The 24,726-nt window shown below is 38.8% G+C and overlaps 1 protein-coding gene across 2 annotated transcripts in view; it reads left to right on the plus strand.

The window, feature by feature from the left end:
- Positions 1-24,726, plus strand: part of ZFPM2 (zinc finger protein, FOG family member 2) — a 320,460-nt gene that overhangs the window by 199,288 nt on the left and 96,446 nt on the right. For both annotated transcript variants that reach the window (XM_086741155.1, XM_086741156.1), the window contains one exon: positions 13,366-13,477. In XM_086741155.1, coding sequence (XP_086597281.1) covers positions 13,366-13,477 — 112 coding nt within the window. The remainder of the gene's footprint in view (positions 1-13,365; positions 13,478-24,726) is intronic.

Genomic DNA, 24,726 nt, shown 5'->3' on the forward strand with positions numbered 1-24,726 from the left:
AATTAAAAAAAAAAAAGAACCTGACTTCTATGACCTAGGTGCAAATCTGTTGTTCTTTTTCATGCTGCCTGCTTTTGAAAGTCAGCCCCCTTCCACTTGAGGACCTCTCCTTGGACCTGTAATCCCAAACAGAGGCTTTACAGCTCCTGAGGGGTCCCACTGGAGAACGTGGAGCTGCAGCACTGCTCTCCTGAAGTGGCTTAATCAGTAGCCTGGTTACTGGCAGGAGTTTGACACCAATATTCTGTAGTCGTAGATACACCCAGTTATTCCATTCATCATTTTCACACTGTTTTGCTCCTACACATGAAAGTGAATGAAGCCATCAGCTCACTTTACGCAAGTTGCATCACTCTTTTATCAATACCATCATTTAAACATAGAACACCAGCCTCTGTTTATCCATCAGTCCTAGAAACAGACATTGTTTCATAGTCAAATTTTTCCTGCAAAGAATTTAAAATCATCAATTTATTTCTGGCTGAGAGAAAGATCCTTTAAATAAACTTGCCAAGCTGCTAGCTTCTTTGTCTATTGTTACTTATTCCAAGTGATAGTTTTTTTCAGTTCCCTAAAATATGTTAAAATGGGAGGGGTTTGGGCTTCATTCATTGTTATTTTCAAGTTACAAACATAACACCAGGTCCCTAGCTCCCTTTTAGCCCTTCTTTTATATGTAAATGTTTTGTAAATATCTGAATGAATTTTCCAAGTAAAATGTATTTTCTTGGAACTATTTTTACTTACAGAAAGTCTTTTACCCTTACACTCAGCGTCACTGTTCAAAACCAAAGCCTTAAAACAGCATTCCTACACTACTTCTTTGTTTCCAGATTTTAAGATCTATTATGCATAGTGTAGTGCATAATCATAATTATGCATTCATGATGATGTTTGTACTGGCTTAACTCAGGAATAGTGTGAAAAAGCTAATCTCGAAGCTACAGGCTGTTTTCCTGCACTTTAGATTCTGATCTGAGCTGTTTGCTGAGTCTTACTGGAACCAGAGCCTCGTACTCACCAGTCCCGCTGCCGGACTCTCCATCTTTATCTCCAGTCCCAGTGAAGGACCTTCACCCATTCTTTGAAAACAACTTTTTTTTCATAGAAACTTGCATAGTTGCAGTTCTTCGTCATGCTGCATATAATCAGTACACTGAAGCAATTTAAAGGAGAGCTGCATTACACAACTGTGTCATACAAGGTACAAAAAATTAGGATCCTTTTAATCTGCCATTGGGCATTTAGGGAATTTCATTTTCATTTTTATGTGAGAAGAGTGAAAAAAAATCCTCAAGCTTTTAAGGCAGTGAGGAAAAAAATGACCTGATTATATGTAACGTATTCTTTGACTAGAAGAAAGTAACTGCTCGCAAGGTAAAGGTGCGACTGCTCAGTTCATCTTCTTGGTCCAAGCCTTCTGAAATGACAAAGATGTAAGCACCATTAATCCATGATTCAGATCTGTGAAAGATCATATTGATGAAAAAGCACAGAATTTTTAAATGTATTTTCTATGAAATCCCTGTGTTAATCAGTTATTTAACATCGTTGTTATTTAAAAATCTTCACAAAAAGTTGATGGAATGGAAGTAAAAATCCTAAAATACTGCATAGTCCTGTGTTGGTTTCTGTGGAACTAATTTTCTTCTGATGTCTGTTTTAGTATTTTGTGAATTTTTTTCACTAATAATACTTGGGAAGGAGTTTTCAGTGGAATAAAAATATTTACAATTTTTACAGAAAACACTATGTATACCTTATGAAAGTTTAACCAGGTAAAGGAAATTTTACAACATTCTATCTTTGATAGGCTAGAAAACAGAAATTATAAGTGAATAGAGACTAACAAAAAATTCCAATTATTTACAAACTTTTGCATCAATATTATATATACACATAAGTTAATTCCTCTCTTAATTACCTACAAACAAGAAAGCATACAGTAACATTGAAAATAGCTAATGGAACATTGTTCCACTTTATTTTTACATAAGTAGTCAAGAATCACGCAGAGTGCAACAGCGTACCAACTAGCAACATACTCACAAGAGATAATTTAAACTTGTTTTTTACGGACACAAGAAGCTGATTTTAAAGCCATCCCTAAGAAGATTGTCCTTGATTTTACATTATCCTGAGTGGGTGTTTCAGTTTCTTCCATTTACTGTCATATTCACTGGCTGAAAAATATCCTGGTGTCTGCTTAATAGTGATGGAATTTTCTACATGAAGATGTAAGGAGGAATTAGGTTTTACCCCATAATTATATATTAAATCAGTGTTAAAATACAGTTGTAATCAAATCCTTTCATATCCCAAGGCCACACATTTGATACAGTACATTGGAAGGTCAGAATACTTAGCTGAGTATACACCCCTTGAGACTCAACAGATGTACAGATATGTGGCCTAATCCCAAAAATGCATTCATAAGTCTGGAAGATCGGAATTGAGCCTTAATTCTCTAAAGGACTGCCACAATGTTGTGTGGTCCTTTCATCCAAATGAGAATGATTCATTATGTCTAGTCCATTAGCACCATCAGGGATAGGTGTGGGCCATAAAATCTGCATTAGGATTTCTAAATATGTCAAGGATAATCTTAAAATGAGATAAACTGGGATGTTTTAACTGAACTAAAAATAATTAATCTAAGTCATACATACAGACTTCTGGTTGTTGAATCATGTGCTAAACTTTTATCTTAAATGATTATGCTGTCTTAACAAATATAAAACTTAGGCAGAGGATTGTATATTGGATTTACGCTGTTACTTTAAAGTACCATGTTTCCTGTTGGTAAAGATATATATATATATAAATATCTAATAAAAACATGCAAAAAGTCTAAAAAAATCAGGAAGAAAAGACAGATTTGTTCTATTCCCCAATGCTATTTCAAATTAATTACATAGGAATAATATTTTGTGTGCATTCAGTGTGTGTACCACTGAAGTTCATGTATTGTGTTACACATCATCAAGAGAATTACATTATAATAGCTACACTATTGGCTAAAATACCTTTGTCTTAAATACATATTTCATAAAGACCTCACAATATTCATTGGAAATATGATCCTAATAGAGCTGCACAGGATTATATATTAAAAATATTGGACAAGCATATACAGAGAACTTTTTATTTTCTACCTTTTTGGTTCTGGGGAAAAAAAAAAAAGTGAAATTAAAAAATATTATCTTTTACCCTTCCTACAGCATGACTTTCTCTTATTCGTCTCTCATGACAAAATCTTTCACTTTTCTAAAGTAAAATACACAGCCTGGGTTTGCCATTCCAGACAAAGTAATAATATTATAAAATAAGCAGAATCTATAACTTCTAACTAATCTATAGTTCTGTGTAATGGACTGTTTATAGAAGGCTTTATGCATATCCTTTTTATTTTTGTATTTTAATGTATTTCTTAGGTGAAAAAAAATACATGTAATACATGAAATGTGTGTTTCTGGAAATGATGATTTAAATAATCCATTCCAGGGTGTAAAGTACAACACAGAAAATATAAAAAATTACTGCAAAATAGAAATTATTCAGTACCACACTGTAACTAAGCTGTAGATAAAGCACACGTTGTGAATGATTTCGGTGTGAATAGCTGGGCAGTGGGTCCAGGCAGAATTAACCCATATGTGATACAAATGTCTTCATGTCTTCTAGAAAAACCTCTGTAATTGTCCCCTTCGTCATCTGGAATATCTGTTGTCACATTTACTACACCAGGCCCAAATGATCTCTGTGCAAAGTAAGAGGGTAAACATCAGACGATTAACAGGGATTGATGGTTTATCCCAGAGTTTAGTCCCTCAACCCATCCAGCGTAAGCTCGACGGTTGCAGAATTTCAGCTGAGCCATACAAAGTGGAGTACTCATCTATTTAACATTAAAAAATGTTTAGCAAAAGTGAAAGAAGTTACATTCAAGTAAATGCATTTGGAAAATACGTGCTGGCAAATATCAGCATCGTCTCATTAGTAGAAACAGAGTCCTAATTCTTAGTGTAAGCAATAATTTACAACAGGGAAGTCAGACCACTGCGGAAAAAAGCACAGATAATTCAGTGTGAAAGTGTGCAAGCAGCACTGCATTATATCTTGTCTAAAGATAAGTTATATATAGTGTGATTTCATCAGTACAGGTGCATGTCATCTCTGAAATAGTATTATCCAAGGTATTCAACTTTACAGTAAAGCGGAAAGATTTGACGCCCATGGCAGATACCTGAGCAGTAAGACACAATGACAGTGAGCATGCTGCTCGCAGGTATCAACTCACCACAACAGAGATGATTCACTTAGAGTTTTCAAGTTTCAGAATATCCTAATCATGTTTATGATGAAATATAAAGAAAACTGCAGAGGGACTTCTGACAATGGCATGTTGTGATAGGACAAGGGGTAATGGCTTTAAACTGGATGAGGGTAGATTTAGACTAGATATAAGGGAAAAACTCTTCACAATGAAGGTGGTGAGGCACTGGAACAGGCTGCTCAGTGAAGTTGTGGATGTCCCGTCCCTGAAAGTGTTCAAGGACAGGTTGGATGGGGTTTTGAGGGACCTGTTCTAGTGGAAGGTGTCCCTGCCTATGGCACGAAGGTTGGAACTAGATGATCTTTAAGGTCCCTTCCAACCCAAACTATTCTATGATTTTATACTAATCAAAACATTGACTAAGAATACAGTTTCCTGGTGGTGGTCATTGTGTAAAAACATAAGGCATGTGTGTGTATATATATACACACATAAATGTACACAAACACACTGCTTTCCCAAAGAATTAAATGAACAGAACAAAGAGTAACAGGAGAAATATAATGAGAAAGTCAAGTCAAGAGAGGGATGGCAAAATGCATTGGTATCCATCCCCTGCTCTTTGGGAAAGGGAGAAGTTCTCTAGACATAGTCAGGTATATACTAAATGGTAGAAAGAGAAAGGTAGGAGTCTCTACTCCTACCAGCAGCTGTGGAGTAAAGCCAGGTGGAAAGACTTTATAGGAGAGAAGGACAGGAGTAGAAAGCCCATCAGCACGGGGTGGTGTGGACAGGGAAAGCTCACTGAGTGTTCAGAGGTCCAGGTTCCAGCCTTTCCATTCCTGTTCCTGTCAGTTGGTTGTCACCTCCTCCAGGACCACATGGCAAGCAGCCAGAAGGAGTAGCTGGGACCCTCAGCTAGGACCAGGTGCTCCAGAATCTGGATTAATTATTTGAAACTTTCCTAGTTCTTGGTAAGAGTTTGAAGGTGGACTCCGTGGGTAACTTGGATTAAGTAGAACAAGCTAAAGTTGCTTTTGACAGCAACTCTTTTGTGCCTAAATTACAGTGAGATTTGATTTATCTTGATTTTATAGATTTGAAAAAAAAAAGCCTTCTAGCTAGGTAACATGAAATGATCTCAACATTTAGCGTACATTTAATTCACAGTAGGGACATTCATCAGCAGGCATATTTGATATTAATAAAAAATTTGGAATCCTACTGAAGTCGTGACAAGTGTTGGAAATTATCAACAGACCTATGGTGTATTTTTTTTTTGTTTGAATATTTTCTTTGGTATACTTGAGGTTTGTGGATATATGGGAAAATGTATGTTCAGTTTTGTCACTTGACAAGTGATGATCTCTTGGGGTAAACAGCAGGGTTTCTCAGTTGCAGGGAATCCCAGCTGTCTTTTGGGATTCCATCTGTGTGTACATTTCTTTTTTTTTCCCCCCTTTTCTGTGTTTGAAACATTTAAAGCCTTTGGTTTGACCACAGCCTCTTCAAGCGTTACCAATTCTTTTTTTTTCTACTATCACCAAAAAACCCTCCAACCCCCCTGAAGAGATTCCTTCTTCAGGTAAGTGGTATCCCAAAATAAATAGCCAAATGTAATGCATTGTAGACTAGGAATTATGCAGCCTGTTTCACAGCCAGCCAGTCTGCAGGTGCAGCCATACCATGTTAACCATTAGCACTACGTAATGAAAATCCAGAGCTCTGGGCAGAAGAGACGTGAGGACTTTCTCTCCCACCTTGTCCAAAATACTGGGAAGTAACACTGACCCCTACTTCTTTTCTCCATCACTGCTTTCATGGCCCATCTCAAGCAGCAATTTGTCTATCTTCTTTCTGTCAGCTAGCATGCTAGAACACCGCTTACATCTGTGTGGGCAAACAGATTCCTGTACTGTCTTCATCTAGATGTAAGACAGGCGTCTGAAGGATGATACTTCAACACTCCTCTGAAACACTGGATCTCATACAGTTGTCAAGTAGTAACTGAAAGTTATCCTAGATTGTCTGCAGATTTAGGAGGAATTAACTGCATCTGTTACGTTTCTATCAGGTTTTCAAATTTTTTTTTTTAGCTATAAGGACTAAGGATTGCAAAATTTCTGTTACACTTAGTTTAAGTATCAGTATCTCACAGATAGACATGGCAGGGGAAGTGAAAAATGAAATCCTGGTGCAATTGTACAATGCTGGAGTAGGTGTTTATAGGCTGGAGAATGCCGTGTCTTTGCTTTATTTGGTGATGTTTGTGATCAGCATGGAACCATGGCACCAAAATACTCCTGATGTCTCCAGTCTCATGTGAGCAGAGGTGAGTTGTCTCTGCATGTCTAGCAGAGAAAGCCATGGCTCTGTGAAGTGCTGCCGCAGGCCTTGACTGGCAGGGTTTCCAGAGAAGCCCTTGAGATAAATATTCTTCCAAGACAGAATCCTCTTTAGGAAAACGTAAGAGTTTTCAGGGAAGCTACAGAAATTGAAAGACAGTCCAGCTGATTGTACACAAATAGACAGCAAAATGAGGGCCCGTGTCTGTCAACTGGGCTGTTTGGTTAGGCTTGATTTAGGGTGTGATGAATTTTTAATCAGTTATATGATACAGAAGTACATAAAGACAGTCAATGCAAGTGTGTGGTGACGGAGTTACCACTCTTCTTATTCATAAACATTATATAACAAAGATTTATTAATTAGGGGTAGTCTGAGACCAGTTCAAATCTCTGCTATTACTGAGATCACTTAGGAGACCTTCCCAACCGAACTGATTTGATGAACTTATAAGGTTTTGCTGTATTGAGTATGATGTCTGCCAAAGGTGAACATAACCTCTCAAGAGGGGACATTCTGCAGTTTCGGCCTGCCAGAAGGTACGTCAACCCTGTGACAATCAAACTGAATTTAAATTGAATTTCAGAGTAGAAACCTCCGTCAGTGTATTAATGGTGTTTTACTATCCCAGACTCATATCTAAAGGCACCTAAGGTATATTTACAGCTCTTCTCCTGGGATAGTCTTGTTTTTAATTGGCGATATAGAGTAATACTGCACAGTGGGGCATGAGAACTTTCTCCAAGGGCATGAAGACATTTTGGTAATCTTCTGTATCTTTTATGGGAACTCAAGCTCTTCAGAAGATTTAGAAAGAAAATCTGTTGGCGAAAACCAAAATACAATTAGAAGCAAAGCCATTGAGTGTCTTAAATCTCCAGCAACTTTCTTCTGTTTTGGCAAGAATACTTTAAGGAAGTAGTTTTGACATTACTGAGCCCTGTACTGATTGAAGAAAAAAAAGATAAAAGATAGAAATATAGTGATTTTTTGATGAATGGTACATCTCCTTAAATAATATTGAACACTTTTTGGAACACCATGCCTGGAACAGGATGATTGTGTCATAATGACTTACCAAACATCAGTTCAGTACCCATTTCTTGCTCTGGGACAGCTTCTTAGGAAACAGCTAGAAATGATCAGGCATTTGGGATCAGAATTTCATGGATTTCAAACAACTTACTCATACCGTATTTCTCTTCAGCGTGGGTGCTTCCTCAAGTTTCTGCCAGGCCACACACATCATATGTTAGAAATCTTTGCAGGGAAGAGCCTATCAACATTACTTGACAGCACTGATTCCTTTTAGCGAGAGTGCAAAACTATTTTCGGCCCACTGTGATGGCTATTTTTATCTCCATTAACCTCTTGACTGAATATAAACATTTATTGAGGGTTACCTCCCTTGTTTGTCCCGTTGCTTCAGAGGTTAGTGAAGAGTGGATGCCTGCCTGACCTCTTTCATCCTCATTAGCTGATTCTAATTGTTCCCTGAGAGATCACATTTTTGACCCTGTTTGTCCTTGTCAAATTTGTCTAGCTATGGAATGAAGACATTAGCAGAAGTTGCATTTTCAGGTGAAAATGACTAGTGTAAAATACACACTTACCTAGTGTAGAGCAGTGAACAGTATTGCGGTTCTTTAGTGTGCCCGTTTCCAAAATGTGAAGTTCCTCTTGTATGGCCCCATCTTACGGACACCTGTGTTAATAGATCCCTATTATTATACTTAGGCAGTAAGCAGAATGTTTTGCAAGCTTTTGAGTAATTTGTAGCAGTTCTTATGGAGGTAGAAATAAAATTTTGTTTGGTTTTTGAAGTCTTTTTTTTTTAAGCAGCTGTATTATTGTGCTACTGTGTTAAGGAAGCTTTTTTTTTTTGTAAAAAGGTACCATTCTTAAACTAGAGATATTTCTAATAAGAAGAATGTAGCATATAGTAGCTAACACCTTCCACCACCACCACCGTTTTGGGGATTGCCAACTAAATGTTGCAGTATAACAAGTACATCTTACGAATGTAAGGAGAGGAGAGGCTGGAGAGGTGGGCCTGTGCCAACCTCATGAAGTTCAACCAGGCCAAGTGCAAGGTCCTGCACCTGGGTCATGGCAATCCCAGGCACAAATACAGGCTGGGCGGGGAATGGATTGAGAGCAGCCCTGAGGAGAAGGACTTGGGAGTGCTGGTGGATGAGAAGCTTAACATGAGCAGGCAATGCGCCCTTGCGGCCCAGAAGGCCAACCGCATCCTGGGCTGCACCAAGAGGAGCGTGGCCAGCAGGTCGAGGGAGGTGATTCTCCCCCTCTACTCTGCCCTGGTGAGACCCCACCTGGAGTACTGTGTCCCGTTCTGGAGCCCCCAACACAAGAAGAACATGGACCAGTTGGAGAAGGTCCAGAGGAGGGCCACGAAGATGATCAGAGGGCTGGAGCACCTCTCCTATGAGGACAGGCTGAGAGAGTTGGGGCTGTTCAGCCTGGAGAAGAGGAGGCTCTGGGGAGACCTGATAGCGGTCTTCCAGTACCTCAAGGGGGCCTACAAGAAAGATGGGGAAAGGCTGTTTAGTAGGGCCTGTTGTGATAGGACGAGAGGTAATGGTTTTAAAATAGAGGGGGGTAGATTTAGATTAGAAATTAGGAAAAATTTTTTTACGATGCGAGTTATAGAACACTGGAACAGGTTGCCCAGAGAGGTGGTGGAGGCACCATCTCTGGAAGCGTTCAAGGCCAGGCTGGATGAGGCTCTGAGCAACCTGACCTAGTCAGGGATGTCCCTGCTCCTTGCAGGGGGCTTGGACTAGATGACCTTTGAAGGTCCCTTCCAACCCTAGCCATTCTATGATTCTACGATTCTATGAATTACAGGGTGATTTTCATAGTACCCTCCAAGAGTGAAATCGTTAACATACTTTACTTCAAGTGGAATGGTGTCCCAAAGGTAAAGAGCTGTCATGAAGGACATGTTGCCCTGCCAAGAGTTTCTTCTAGGTCAAGCCAAGAAAGCCCTTCTTCATGTTCCTCGGTGGATCTCAGTTGTGGTTGTACAGCTGGGGCAAAGGACATGGCAGGTCTCAATTAGGTATCTCAAACAGACAAGTCGCAGGCTTCACAGGTTGTAACCAGTGCCTTAAATCCCACACAGACTTAGTGCAGATTAAAAAGCACTGGTGTAGTGCGCTGAAAGCACAATATCCTGCTTTAGAAGCAGGTTGCTGCATTCTGCACCAGCTTCAAATGGATTTAAAATGTAGCCTCAGGTATAGCGCATTGCAGTAGTCTAATCTTGAGGTGATAAAGGCATGACTGATTTAACCATAGCTTCTTGTTATCTTGGACTGGGGTCTTTTCATTTTAACCATTTTAGGGAAATGGCCTTTCCTGAATTGGCAGGCTTGCTTCAATTCTTACTATGTAATAAGGTACAACAAGAGCAAGCCTTTGGCAGTGGTGAACACCTCCTATGAACATGTGAACCTCATCAGGTGCCAGAGCCCAAGAACTGCTGCAGTGGTCCTGACTCATCTTACAGCTCACACAATATGCCTCTGAGGTACTTCAAAGAGAAGCCACTGCCCGTCTCCCTTAGTGGAGCTGCCAAGCTTTACAAGCAGCTAGGGCCTTGTGAAGTTTTGCTTTCATATTAAAAGAAGTTGATTTACGTATCTGTGCAGCTTGGGAGCAGAGCTATGGGATAGTGAGAAATTCTTTTGAGGTGTCCATCAGCTCTTCTGGGCTAGGAGAGCTGTGAAACTAAACACCCTCTTCCTCTTCCAGCCTTTCTGTAGTGCCTAGAGACCACTCACAGCTGCTGAACTGATTACAAGTTTTACTGCCAAGCCGACCTGGAATGCTAATTTAGTGGTCTCCATGTAGTTCTTTAAGTTCCAAAAAAGCCCCGGGAATGGACAGTAGCAAAGTGGACTCACATCCTGACTGCTGATGCTCAGTCTACATCTTATGAATTACAGGATGATTTTCATAGTACACTCTGGGAGTCAGACCAGCAGCTGCTGCTGCTGCTTCACCTCAGAAGGGAAGCCCCAGACTGGGCTTCTCTCCTTGTCTAGAAGAACTGGGGATCGTGGCCTGGGACTAAGCCTGCCACTTACCAAAGGAGGAATTAATCTCCATGAAAGTCAAACGGTATCTTTGCATCTCATTTCTTCCTCAGCAGTATATGGTTAAGTATAATCCTTTCCCAGGACATATTATTTGTCCTGTGTGTGTAGATAATAAACTATTGCCCAGCACAAGAAGATCCTGATATTATTTGAGGTTTTTTGATACCACCTTAATGCAAAAAAATACCCGTACAGATGGGAGAGACACAGTGAAATGTCAGATGTTGGGGAAGAAGAAAATCAGAAATAGGAATTAGGTCTTGTGAAAATTAGAGAGATCATTCTGTCTGCACTTAGAAGATAGAATTTTGGTTTGGTTTGGTTTTTAACTTGTCCTCCCAACTTAAAAAGACTTGTTTGAATGTCTGAATCATTGATGGTGTACTTGTAAAAGTCCACTGCCTGGATAATATTACACTGTCTTTTGACTATGCTTGGGGTTATCAGAGATTGAGAGCACATGTAAGCACAAAAAAAAAGTGTTAAAGGCTTGACTGAAATGGCAGTTGGAGAAATGCAGCATGTGGTAGGAATATATCCAAATCCTCCTCTTCATTATTGCTGTGCAGTCGCGGTTGCTAACATTCATGCTAAAGCTTGTATTTAATATGGGTATGATTCTCAGCTGCGTGAAGAATAGGCACGCTTACTTGTTTCCAGAGCAGCCTTAGCACTATTTCACTGTAAATGACACTAAAGTCCAGACTTTTCTATAACAGGAGACAAAGATGACCTTTCATGTCATCTCTTGCAGATCTTCTTCAGTTCATGCCTCATTTACATTGTTATTTTCTGTGCAATCCCTATGTAAATATTTCGCACTGATTTCATAATTTCATAACATCAGGCTTTTTGATAATTTATATATTAACTTAACCAAATTAAAAATAAAATGTCTTGTTTAGTAGCCAATTAGAATTTAAATTCAGATTTCAAACGTATGCAGTTGGGTTTACTCTTGTCGTACTTCATATAAGCAAACACACTTTCTGCAATTCCCTTAGAAAAAGCAATATTAGGAATTGAGACATTGCATATCTCTGGTTTCCGTATTTTTGCACTAGGTATGTTGGTAGGTAGGTATGTTGTAGCTAGCTGTTAAAGTCCTTTTTACTTATTTCATTTGTTATTTGTTTTTTCCAACACTTCTGGAAGATTAATAATGCCATGGAGTGCACACAGAAGAAGTATGACATGCACAAGCATTTGTATGAAAAATGCAAAACATAAAATGTAAATTAAGCAAGAAGTACCATATTTGATAAAACAATATTAGAGAATAAACAGATCAAAAAAAGAAAATGTGAACTGTTATATTCAATACGTCTTATTCTATCGTATTTCTTAAAATATTGATATATTTCGTACATTATATTAAATATCTGTTATATAAGATTATGAATTTGATCTTATATAACTAAAATGTTTTAAACAATATCTTATTTTCAATAAATATTTTTGTCTATATTTTGGGAATGTAAAATGTTCTATAGTAACTCTTAATATACTTCACTACATTTCTAGAACAGACATAGATAATGTCCATGTAAATATATGAGTTTTCCATCTCTTAAATATTGCAAGAGAACAGAGCTGGAGCCAATTGGAGAATTATTGGTGGAATATAAAAATAATTAACCAAATTATCTTAGAAAACATTGAAATGTCTTGGACAGAATTATATCCCAGGGAGGGGGAAAAAGTTACGTGGTGACGTTGCACGGAGCACTCCTTGTTGTGGTTTCATGCTTGATATAGAGAAAAAGAACTGTGAATGACAGAAGTGGTATCTCAGTGCCACATGCTGACAAACCCAGGGTTACACAGAGTTTTTGCCTTCTGATTAGTAAAAGGAGTTAAGCATTAGTAAGTTTGAAGCCTCTACCTTATCTCTTCAAATATCAAATTCTCTAAATAGAGAATCTAAAATACATACAGGAGATGGTTTTGTTAAATGTACATCTCCATGCCTGCCTGCCTTTCAGGTGCATTGCATGTCATGCTTTACTTCTGTGCCTTTAAATTTATTAGTGCAACTTCTTTTATAGTCTTTTGGAGACAAAGTGCAGTGAATCATTAGCATTATTATTATTTCAAACATAGTAAAATCACCCATCAACACTTAGCAAAAGGGGAAAAATTCCATTATCCATTCCCAACAATTTCCTATGATAATACAAATGTTACCCAGGACAGATCTTTGAAATGGATACTGATTCTTTAAATTCTTTCCTGTCTGTTTCAGGAAATAGTGAGATCCCGTTGATAATGAAGTACAATGCGTCTAAAGTTCACTTCTAAACACTTGGCTCTTTGCTGTGAAAGTCATCTGCATTCCCTTTATAATTCTTAGCCACCAGAGATCTGCTTAATCTTGGAGATCTGATCCAATATCATTCGGAAAAATCCTTGATAATAGTTTCACCATTCCATCAATGAAAGAACTAAAGCTTGCTGCTTGTGTCTTCTTTTAAAAAAGTCCTGAGGCAGGGGAATAAGACCTTGGCTTATGGGTTTGAAGATTTTGTTGTTTGCAAATAAAATTATTATTACTATTATTATTCAAGTTCTTAATCAAGGCAAGCAAATGGCATCTGTTTGTTATCATCCTTCCTACAGAAGACAAAGGCTTCAGTCCCTATGGTACTGACTGCTGGCCCCAAGTGGTTGCTGGATGTGACTTGGCAAGGAGTAGAAGACAACAAAAACAACTGCATTGTGTACAGCAAAGGTAAACACAAGCTGATTTTTTCTTCTCTACTTTCTTGTGTAAGCTACTGTGATAAAAATATACCTGTTGCGTAATAGGAAAACTAAGCAGTTTGTTTTCCTTTAAGGTGGAACAGTTTTCATTCCCATTTTCCTACTGTGTTCTGGTTTTGCCTTTTATTTTTTTCTTTTAATGACAGAAAACCCCGCCATGGGGTCTGTAGTGTACTAAATGCTTTATAAACACAGGAGGATATCATCTGGCATAAGACATACCATCCATTTCTCTCTGAGAGTCAGTGCCTCTTGGGAAACATCAGTAAAATCTATACACTTTAAATAGGTGAATTCTTTCTGACATTTTATTGGACATACTGGATAGCATTTCTCCATGTTACATTACATTGTAGACTACTAACTGAAATCTGGTTTTATAAGAAGAATGCGAACTTGATTGGGCTATGATAAGACTTAATGTCAGCATGGCAACAGAAGATAACGAACTGGATTTCAGAGTTGTCACCTCTGACATTCCAGTCTCTGTGTAGTGGCATAACGTGATGATGCTTCACTGGAATGTATTGGCTAGTGGCAATGCGTATCATTTCCGTCTTATGTGAATTGTCAGATTTGCTCAAGTCAGTATGAGTTCTTACGAGGGCCCCCAAACATGCTCTGTCTAACCCACCACATCTAACAGCTACATTGGTTCAAGATGCAAAGGCTTGTGCCTTGGGTCTTGAACCAACCCAAAGGGCCTTGTGTTCAGTCCATAGCGCCATGGACTACGCACCACGCTGTTTGGTCAGTCATTGTGAAAGCTTTGTAACATTATAGTATGTTAAAAAAAACCCACACCACTTGAATACACAGAATAACTTATTTAGCGTAGCAGTTTTTAGCATTGCCCCTAAAGATCAGTTTGCAAAACTGTGACTTTCTTTCCTTGTATTTCAATCACCAATCTCAGCACTTTGTGAATACTTCAGAACATGCACTGTTCTTGTTTAATTTCTTTTAGGTTTTATTTCTAACCAAACAGACCTACTGAGATCAAAGATTTGTTTGCTGAGGCAACCTAGTGACCATTTCAGCATACAAGCATCCAGGCAAATAAGCACCCATATCAATATATTAACATACAAAACACTAATCATAACATCAAAGACTCCTAAAAACTTACTAGAAACAATTACAACTTGTTCCTATAATCATTGCAATTTATACACTTATAAGAGGATTGCTTTTAAACTGCCACGAGCCTTTGAAAGTTGAAACGCTGAAAACAGGGAATTTGCATGTTAAAAATGAGTTGCACACCAGGGTCTTATAAATTCTTTTTATTATAATTACAGAATGCCAACACGTTCATTCTGCCACCTGAAACACCTGCAGTATTAGAGAGCTGGGCTCAGATCTAAAAAGAGTTGAGCTGCCCTTCCTTTGCAGCTTGCTGATTGCTGCCCAAGTGAAAGAAGCAGCAAAGCGCTCTGAGTAATACAGTGAAGCTTTTCTTGTGAATCCAGAGCTGCAGTTTGCTGTTCGTAGTGTTGAATACTCGCAGGCAAACTTTTCTGCAACAACTGTTTAATGCAATGGGAAATTACTTTAACTCCAAAATATAGCTTCTGCAAATTCCCATTGGATGATGTCTTATCAAGTATTACATTCTTTCTGTAATTATAATAATGCTTAGCACATCTATACCAGTAAGACTTTTCATCTTCAGAGTACTTTACAAACACTAACTAATTCATTAGGCAGTTTCAGTGCTATCTGCGTGATTGAATCTATTGAAATAAGATTTTTTTTTCAAATATCAGAAACTTTCTTCAGTTTGGTGCCATCTGAGTAGCCCAAAACATTAGTCTTTTCATTTAAACATGCTGGATTTTGTTTCACTGATGATGCTGATTATTTTAGTACTTGGTTACAAAGGTATTGCGAGACAGTCCTACAATGCCCAAAGTGGATTCTGTTATCTCCACTGCAGATGCGTATTATAACTAAAGTTGAGGATAAATTTGAGCCCTGATTTATAAATGTACGTTAAAAACCTGCTGCTTCCCTAAGCTAATGAGAAAAATAAGTTGTAGATAGGCTTTACCTTCACTGCATGCTGTTCATCTCTTTGTGCTTTGAGTCGCCTGCTCTGTCATTCATTAAGCACCTACACTTGCCTTGAGCTCTGCTGGGATTTTTGTACTAGGCAGATTAATTGGCTTGGATCACAAAACAATGTCAAATAGAAGATGGTAAAATAAATAAATAGAATAATGTTTCTTCCTTCAATTTGTATCTCATCATTCCAGATTACATTGCCTTGATTTGTGTTAGCTTTCTGTCTCCTATAGTGCCATTACTTCTAATGAAACGGTGTCAGCTGGCATGTAGTTGTAATTTGATGTTATGTTGTAGTTGCATGTGTATAATTTTGTTAGTTTGCTTAGCAATGCATTGTATTTCTGAAAGCAATTAGCTGAACAAATGTGTGGAATTGTACATGTAGCAGATTTGGTCACCTGGGAGCTGTTTTCCGTACTATACCCAAGATGAGATGAGTGGAGTAAATTGGCATATTTCTAAGAGGAAAATAAGTTTGAAATTGGCTGGCAGTACATGGTACTGGTTGATCAGTTGCTGACTCAGAAGCGCATGCCTTATTTCCTTTTAGCTTATTGCAGTGACATCTTTGAGAGCAGAATTTTCCTCACATCTTTCAGGAGAGCAAAGGAATGTCAGCCTGACTTCCAGTTCACTAGAAGCTATGGGCACCGTGGTCGGCCATGTGTTGCATACGGAATAATCACAGGGAGAGGAGTCTGGCATGTCGCTGCTATTGAAATGGAATCAGAGCTGGCCAGCTAACTCCCTCTTTGCCTTCAAAACTCTCCACAAAATATTTTCCCTAGGCAAGCAAACACAAAAAATCTGTGTGCGTGTATGCATGTTACATATATGACGTACATATATAGGATTATATTGCTAAGTTTCTGCAGTGGAATCACAATTTGTCTTCTATATAAATTTATAGATTAAGAAACCAGTTATTTAAAATCATACACCGGAGTACATTCAGAGTGAATAGCTAGGAAATAACTATTCAGTATGTGAAATTAATTCTATTTAGTCTAAGATCACTTATTTCTATCTGTATTTTTATAACTACATTTCCCCAATACTAGGACAAATTAGAAAAGGGAGAAACAGTTCGTTCGCATCCCTTTTTACAAGCTCTGATACAAGCTGGCTACTCATGGCTGGTCATTATCCCATTCTGGTCTTTTTGAAAGGGAACTTTTACAACTGTAATTACATTTAAAATCCATACTCTTTTTATTTTAATATCTACGTCAAAATTACATCATGTTTCAGTAACTGAAATTTTAGATTTTAGGAGTTGTACTTTATCTAGAATTACAATTACATTCTTTCCAAAAAAACAACTACAGAGTTTCAGCAGTTCAAGCAAGATACATTGATGGAAAGTATTAATGCATGAACTGTATGTTCATCGCAACACAGCGTACTTGAGAGGCATTCGTGCCTAACAGAGTTGTGGACCAGACCTGGTAAATCTCTAAAACCAGGGGTAGGAGTCCCCCCACAACCCAGGAAGGGGCTGAGGTATTAACTGCAAATCTTCCAGTGGGACTATAAGGGATTTTTTTAAAAGAATTGTGGTGGAATAGAATAGAAACAATGTAAAAAGTACAGTCACACAGACTGAAAACTATGCTCATGTAACAGACATTTTTCTAGATGTTATTTAAGCCATTTGTGTGAAATGTATGGATACCGTATGTTTAGTGGCATTGTTAAAACAGGGTGTCTGTACAAATATTTAGCTGTGGGAATTATAAAATCATAAGGCGATTAAGTTAGCTAGTTGTGAAATTCCAATATTGCTTTTTAAATGACTTCAGGATATAGGAGGTGCTAAGGTTATTATCTGTTATCAGGAATACAGCGGAATTGTACGACTGGATAATAACTAAACAACTGACACAATGTAAAATTACATTATCAGTGTGTTAAAACAAAATTGCGCCCTAAAGGAGTCTACATGCCAGCTCAGAGCTGCAGTGTAATTATGCTTAACTCTGATAATTAAAATACAACGGAGATCAACAGAATCATTTTCATTAAGAAAATTATTAATGATGGTGGTATAACAGTAATTGATTGCAGAGCACCACAGGATAACTCTGTGCAGGAAAACCAACATGTTTAACGTGCATGTGGGCCGGGTGGGCTGCGTTGTGTACCACCGAGCACACTGCCCGGCCAGGTGCAGCTGCAGGGTGCGTCTTCTCCCACAAACCCTGAATCAGAAAATGGCTGCTTTTCAGGCTGCCCTTTGGAGGGAGAGGGCTGGGTGCTGGGGGACAAGGTGGCGGGACGTGGTCGGAGACAGCTGCCAAAAAGGAGCTGGCCACCAGCAGCGACTCGGGCGCTTCTCAAGCCGTCCGTCATCTCATTTCGCGTGAGGCGGTGGTTGGTTTTGCATTTCCATTAGTGATTTACTGATGTTATTTCCTCCTCTGCCTGGCCTCACTGAGTAGTTTATGCCCCTCGTTATTTCTGAGAGGATGCGGGAGGAGAAAAAAAAATGTCCTCACCCCAGCGCGGTTCCACCAGCACCACGTGACACCTTCATAAGTAATTCCGCAGGATGGTTCTGCTAATTGTCCTGGTGGTGCGGACACATGACATCAAATGCCATAAAAAGCATCCATCCCTCCCTAAGTAAAATCGCAGTCAGTGCCCACTGAGCAACTCTAACACAATCCTGGCCAGGGAGGATGTTGCCTAAGGGTAAGATCCGAGAATTGTCATTTTCGTTTGGTGAACACAAAACCCGGGGGAGGGGGAAATTCGGGGGAGTGCTTCTCGGCACAGCTAAGGGATGGGTGCTTGCTCAAACAGATGCTGCTTTTGAAAGCAGCCCAAAAAAGTCTATTCTCCAATCACAATAGAGAACAAGCCTGCTAGGGTGGATTTACAGGATGAGATTAGTTAAAATGACAGCTGCCCACGCTGAAACTGTGTCATGTAGCTAATTTATAAATAGAAACTGCAGGAGAGGCGGCACAGAGGAGAGGGCAGAGCAGGAGTCGGGGCTGGAAGCAAGGCCTGCGCTCAGCTCTGCTGGTGCTTCCCCGGCTGCGCTGCCCCGTGCGCGGCTCAAAATAAGGGCCTGCATACGCAATTGTGCACCGAGCTTCACTAGAGCTGGGATGAGCTGTTTAACTGATGTATGTGCCAGGCGTTGAAGATACAAATGCTGCAAAATGGTTACATGAAATTACTAGTATGAACTGAAAGCAATTTTTAATTAATTTTGCTAATGTAAACAGTTTAGCTTTTAAAATATAGGAAAAGTAATTTGTCGCAACAGAAGGGCTCTTACATTTTTCTTTAATGACAGAGGATTACTTTTCTTAAGTGTTCTATGAGATCCTTGATACCATGTTTTCCCCAGGAAATGAGTGTGCAGCTAGCAAATCCTGTTTCTTCCATTCCAACTTCAGGCAGTGTAATGGTACGTTGCGCCACAGACACAGAACATCAGAGACCCTAATGAGACACAAGTCAAATAGCATAAGGGGTTTAAATATTAGAACACAAGTATATTTTGGTTTGGGTCAGAGAACAAGTTGTTTAATAGACCAAAGTTTAACTTGGGGCATATATTTTAGATTGCAAGGGGCTTCTTTCCACATACTATTAAAAGCAAATTGAGGGAATTTACTCAGTCTGTTCCATGTGGACAGCCAGAAAACTGCAGTATCTGCTGTCCGTCTGGATGCTCTGTCAGGTAAACAATGTACTGAAGACTTTGGTGGTGCTACAAGTTTTTGTTCATTCTTTGTATCCACTGACACAAAATCTGAGTTTTTAACAAAATGCCTACGATGCTTATCCTAATATCATAGGTCTATGAAAGAGCTTGTTTTATATTTCTTTTTCCACAACACTGAAAAGTTGCAAAATACTTCTCAAGTATTCTCTCTCTCAAGAGAAGTATGATTGTGTGTATAATGCTTACATAAAATAATATCTCTACAAGGGCAACAAACAAACCTTCACAGTCGTTGGAAGAAAGTGTCATGGATATGGACATAAAGGCATGATCGGTAGGCAAGTATACGGCACCATTCACGTTTGGTTTTGCAAGGGTGTTGAGAAGAGACGATGCCTAATGGCACTGTTGCAAATGGAACTATTGCAAATCAGTTCTGCTACTTTTCTCCCTGGCCACAGAAGGAGAAAATATTTTTTCCCCGTGACTAGTGATATTTATTGCTTGCTCATGGCAGACACAGTGTTGTGGACTTAATTCAGATGCAATTCAGCTTCAAAGAACTCACAAAGCAGGATTGCATTTCTTCCTTATTTTTAGGTTTTGCCTATGCAAATAGATCCAGTGGGGGATTTTCTGCTTTAGGGAGTTCAGAGGTCAGGGCCTTGTATATGGTCTCAATTATCTACAAGAAAAAGGCTATTTTATGCATCTTTATGGAATTAGTATAATATGCATATAATAGCATACAGTGAAATATTACATGCCCTCTAAATTCTAAGCATGTAGATAATAAAGGGAAGATGACAAGAAATGCAGGGATACAGCCGTATTTCTACTTTCAGTATGAAAATGCTTTTGTTCATTATTAGTGCATTTCATTTACATAGCAGCCAAGTGATATTTTTCATAGAATCATAGAATCATAGAATAGTTAGAGTTGGAAGGGACCTTCAAAGGTCATCTAGTCCAACACCCCTGCAAGAAGCAGGGACATCCCTGACTAGATCAGGTTGCTCAGAGCCCCATCCAGCCTGGCCTTGAACGATTCCAGGGACGGGGCGTCCACCACCTCTCTGGGCAACCTGTTCCAGTGCTCTACAACTGTCATTGTAAAAAATTTTTTTCTAATATCTAATCTAAACCTACCTCCTTCTAATTTAAACCCATTACCCCTTGTTCTATCACAACAGGCCCTACTGAACAGCTTCTCCCCATCTTTCCTGTAGGCCCCCTTGAGGTATTGGAAGACCGCTATCAGGTCTCCCCGGAGCCTCCTCTTCTTTTAGGTTGTTCTCGTCTGTATGTTGATTTGGGTTTTTTCCTTGTGTTCTTCTTATCGTTTATTATGTAGTTTATTTCGTAGTTTGAAATTGGAATTCTTTTTCGTTTGAAGAGTCAAGGAAATAGGCAGAATACTAACATGATATGCACAGAATTATATATTTTGGACTGAAACTATAAAAAGCTGTAAACTGAGTCTAACACTCACCTATGAGAACATGTTCAGGATGGAAAAGCAGCCCAGTCTGTGCTTCACACTGGAACCATGTGAAAAGTAATATTGCTTCAACCATTCAGACCACTGGCAGAAATAAAAGCAAACATCATGTAGAGATTTTTTTTTTCAAGATATGCATTTGTCCCTCATTTTTCCAAGTCAATTGCAATAGAATCAGTCATTTAGAAATAATTTTAAGAAAAATGTTGTCATTATTTTCAGGATAAGACATAGATGCTAAATGTGTTTTATTTTCTTTGTAATTAATTTTTTTTTTCAATCCATTATGCTAAATAAATACTGAGAATTGCAGTAAACCTTGTAACCTCTGTGGTTTATGGTAGCGTTACCTCTGTCATCTTCCCTACAAAGCAAAAGGGAAGAAAAAAAGCCCCCAAATTTGCTGAGCCACACATTTCAAGTTGTCGACAACCCCATCCACAAGAAAACAGAAGAAAATATATATGCACTCTGTCCTGTCAAAAGGCTTTCGCCTTATCTTGAGAGACTGTCAGGGCAGGAACATCATGGAATGGACAGGAGTCTATTAAATTAATAAGCTGCTGTATGGTGTCTGGAGAGTTATGATGCTCCATAAATCCAGTTTGATCATGGTGGACAAGGTTTAAATCTGCAGCCTTCTAATACACATCCAGGTCCTGGATTGGATTTGAAGTTTTGTGCTGGAGACACAGAGATAGTCCTGCAGCTTGTGAATTAAGATTTATCATTTTTTCATACTGTTTTTTTTTTTCCTACACTTCTTGACAAAAATGAAAACACCTTAGTGATCCTGGCAAATGTTACTGCTTGAAATGAAAGAGCTGTTGTCAAGGTGAAACCATGACCTAGAAGCCTAAAATCAAACCTTGGTCTTTCTTTTCAGGCAGCTCCATTGGTGCTGAGTATAAAATGTCTGTATGGGAGAAAACAGGGCTGGATTCATCTGCAGCCTGTTTTATAGTGATTCCTGCCAAATACTCCTACTGCATATTTGTGATACAAGACAAACAAATGGTGCACCACATAAAAGCAAAAGCTAAAAAATTGTAAAAATATCTTCTTCCCCCATTTGAGGTGCTTCTGTGTATAACTGACAGAATGGTGTGAGATTTCTGTGCCCCTTACCTCTAAATGGATTAAGCCTGATGATAATAATTCAGGGAAGACTCTTGCATAGCATTCAAGGTGCCAGGCTCCCAGGAAAACCTCTGTGACGTACAGCCGTGATGTCCCCGTGGGCTGTAGAGCTGGACCGCCTGGAACGCAGGGTAAGGATCCTGCCGGATGTGTTTTGTCTCTAGCTGCTTACAAGCAAGGCTGTTATTATTGCACCACAGGTGGAATTCACGTGTCTCTTGGCCACTTAATTGACCTTGCAAGCCAGGGATTCCTTATGAGGTCCCTGAGCTCATATTCTTGTTCCTCTGGAGGCACCAGCAGGTGCTGGCTGTGCTTGCTTACACAGGCAGTGGCACAGCCAGCAGTGCTCTCTTGCAAACCCCTAGCCGTGTTTTGGATCCTGCCTAATTTATTTAATGATAATACTTAGCATCTGTGTTCCTTTTAAAAGCAATCCATGATTATTTTTGTTTCATTGTTAATTTAGGAGCTTAAAGAAATTTCTTGACATGAGAGGAGTATAAAAACAATACGTGTATTAAAAGAAACAAATCATTCCTGTTTCAGTCTTGAGCACACTGAGATTTGGTTTATCCTCTCAAAAATGGATTCAAAGCTGAAAGCAATTGGAAAGGCTCTTTTGGTGTGTAGGTTTCCTTAAACAGAAACTGGAATCAAGATGTAACCCTGAGTCACATCCATCCATACATGTCCCTCCATTGTCTTCCAGAATTTCCTAAGAGCTGTAGCCAGAGCTCATATGTGACTGAATCCTGACCTCTTTATTGATCCTGGGGATCAATCTGTGTACTCTCTGATCCAAAGATCACTGTCAGCATTTCTCTCCTCCTCCCGTGGCATTCCAGCACTGCTCCCTACTGCAGACAGAGGCCCGAAGGAGCAAGACTTCACAGCAGGACATCGTGGTGCTCAGGCCACGATGTCATCTGCACTGACGCAGACCACATTCATTTTTCCTAATGCAGTGGCACCTCCACCCTGTTGTTTAGGGCAGATTATGAAGTAAATTGCAGTAAAATGGGGAGGAGGGAGAGTAGAGGTTAGGGAAAGAACTCCAGCATAGAGCAAAATATGGGAGTCCCTTGTTGCAGCCCCCCTTGCAAATAAGGCAGGATGCTCCCGCTTGCAGCTGCCCTTCCCTCGCTGGGGCACCTCTCAGCCTTCCCACCATGTTAGTCTGCTCTTGAGGAGAACTGAGGAAAGCATGGAGAAGTTGCAACCTGCTTCAGTCTGTGTCTGATATTTCAGGAATGAACGATTGTTACTGCAGACAAGGAGAGATCTTAGCATCTTTCTTAAAACATAATTTCTTTTAGGGTTACAAAAAGAAGAGGAAAAAAAATTTAAAACTGTTTCAGATTAGATTATTTCTTTCTTGTTTGAGTTTCATTCCATCAGGGCGTGTGGGGCAATGTGATGCTGTCAAACAGAAATCCATGCTAGAGTGTGCCTGCAGTGTGATATTTGAAGCAAGTTGTGATGCTGAGGCAGATTTAGTAAAGATGTTCTGTGACTGAGTAGTGATGCACATGCCTGAATCAGGCGGTGGCATGCAGAACCAAGGGTTGTTGCGGGAGAAGAAATTGCCTGTAAGACAATTTCCTGTGATAATATCATAGTATGCAGGCATATATATATGCATACAGGCATACATATGTGCATATATATATATATATATATAAAAATAACTCAGACCTCAGTTAGTGTTTCATTCAAACCCCAGAAGATTCTGAAATCTCTTCCTGTAGCTACAATATATACTTCTGCATAGACAACTTCAGCTATTCTGAACAATTATACTATCACAGGTTAAGAATGGTTGATAGGAAATATTTTTTTGGAAAACAGTTTAGAAGATAGAAAGAATAAGCCCTAGCTAGCATTGTTAAGACTTGAGAAAAGCTCTAGTAGTAGCTTTATAAATTCCAGAAGAATGCTAGTTTTGCAATAAAGTGGTGAAAGTAGAAGATGACATAGGGAAAAATACATTTTAGGGAGTGCAAACCAATGTAAAAAGAATATTGAAAAGTTAGAAAAGAGGTGTATTCAGACTTAATCAAATGGGTTTAGTAACCATTGTAACTTCTTATTTAAAAAACAGAAGAACATAGAATATAACATTATTTTGGTGAATGGAGAATTCTTGTTTTTTATAGTGGTGATATAGAAACACTTACAAACTGAAAATTTGCTTTTACAATTGAATATGTAAAATAATGAGGTAGAACCATATTGAGCAGTATGGACAGTGCACAAATTATTCAAGATCTGAACAAATGAAAGACATTTTTGAGAAAACCAAGAATCAGTGGGCTAATGGGAACTGACCAGTATGCCCTAACTTTCAACTCAGAAACTGAGACGAAGTGTTGCGGTTAGTCTGTTAGCTGAAACAAATGTTCAGATACATAGGAACGGAAGCATCTGAGATGTAAGGGAGACAACTGTGTCTTTGGGCAGCCAAAATGTTTGCTGATATTATAAGATGGGCGATTGAACTTAAAGTATGAGATGAAAGGGAACTGTTTTACACTTGGAAATGAGAGGGGTGGCATCAAGTGATCACTATGCATCTTCTATTAATAAAGTGTTCTTTTAAATGTGAACAGGCTTGCTTTTATGGTGGCTGCATATGCATTTTAATGGATTTAAATTATGTGAGGTTTAAATACATTTTCAAGTTACAATTAAATGAAAATTTAAAATAAGACTGACAGATTTCTAAGTCTAAGCCAGTTTTATGATTAAGGTTCAATTAAATTATATTTATCATTGGAGCAAATGAAGTATAAAATCACAAACAATGATATTTTTCAGTGGC

Source organism: Chlamydotis macqueenii, chromosome 2, assembly GCF_036417535.1.
Source record: "Chlamydotis macqueenii isolate bChlMac1 chromosome 2, bChlMac1.mat, whole genome shotgun sequence".
NCBI classification, from domain to species: domain Eukaryota; kingdom Metazoa; phylum Chordata; class Aves; order Otidiformes; family Otididae; genus Chlamydotis; species Chlamydotis macqueenii.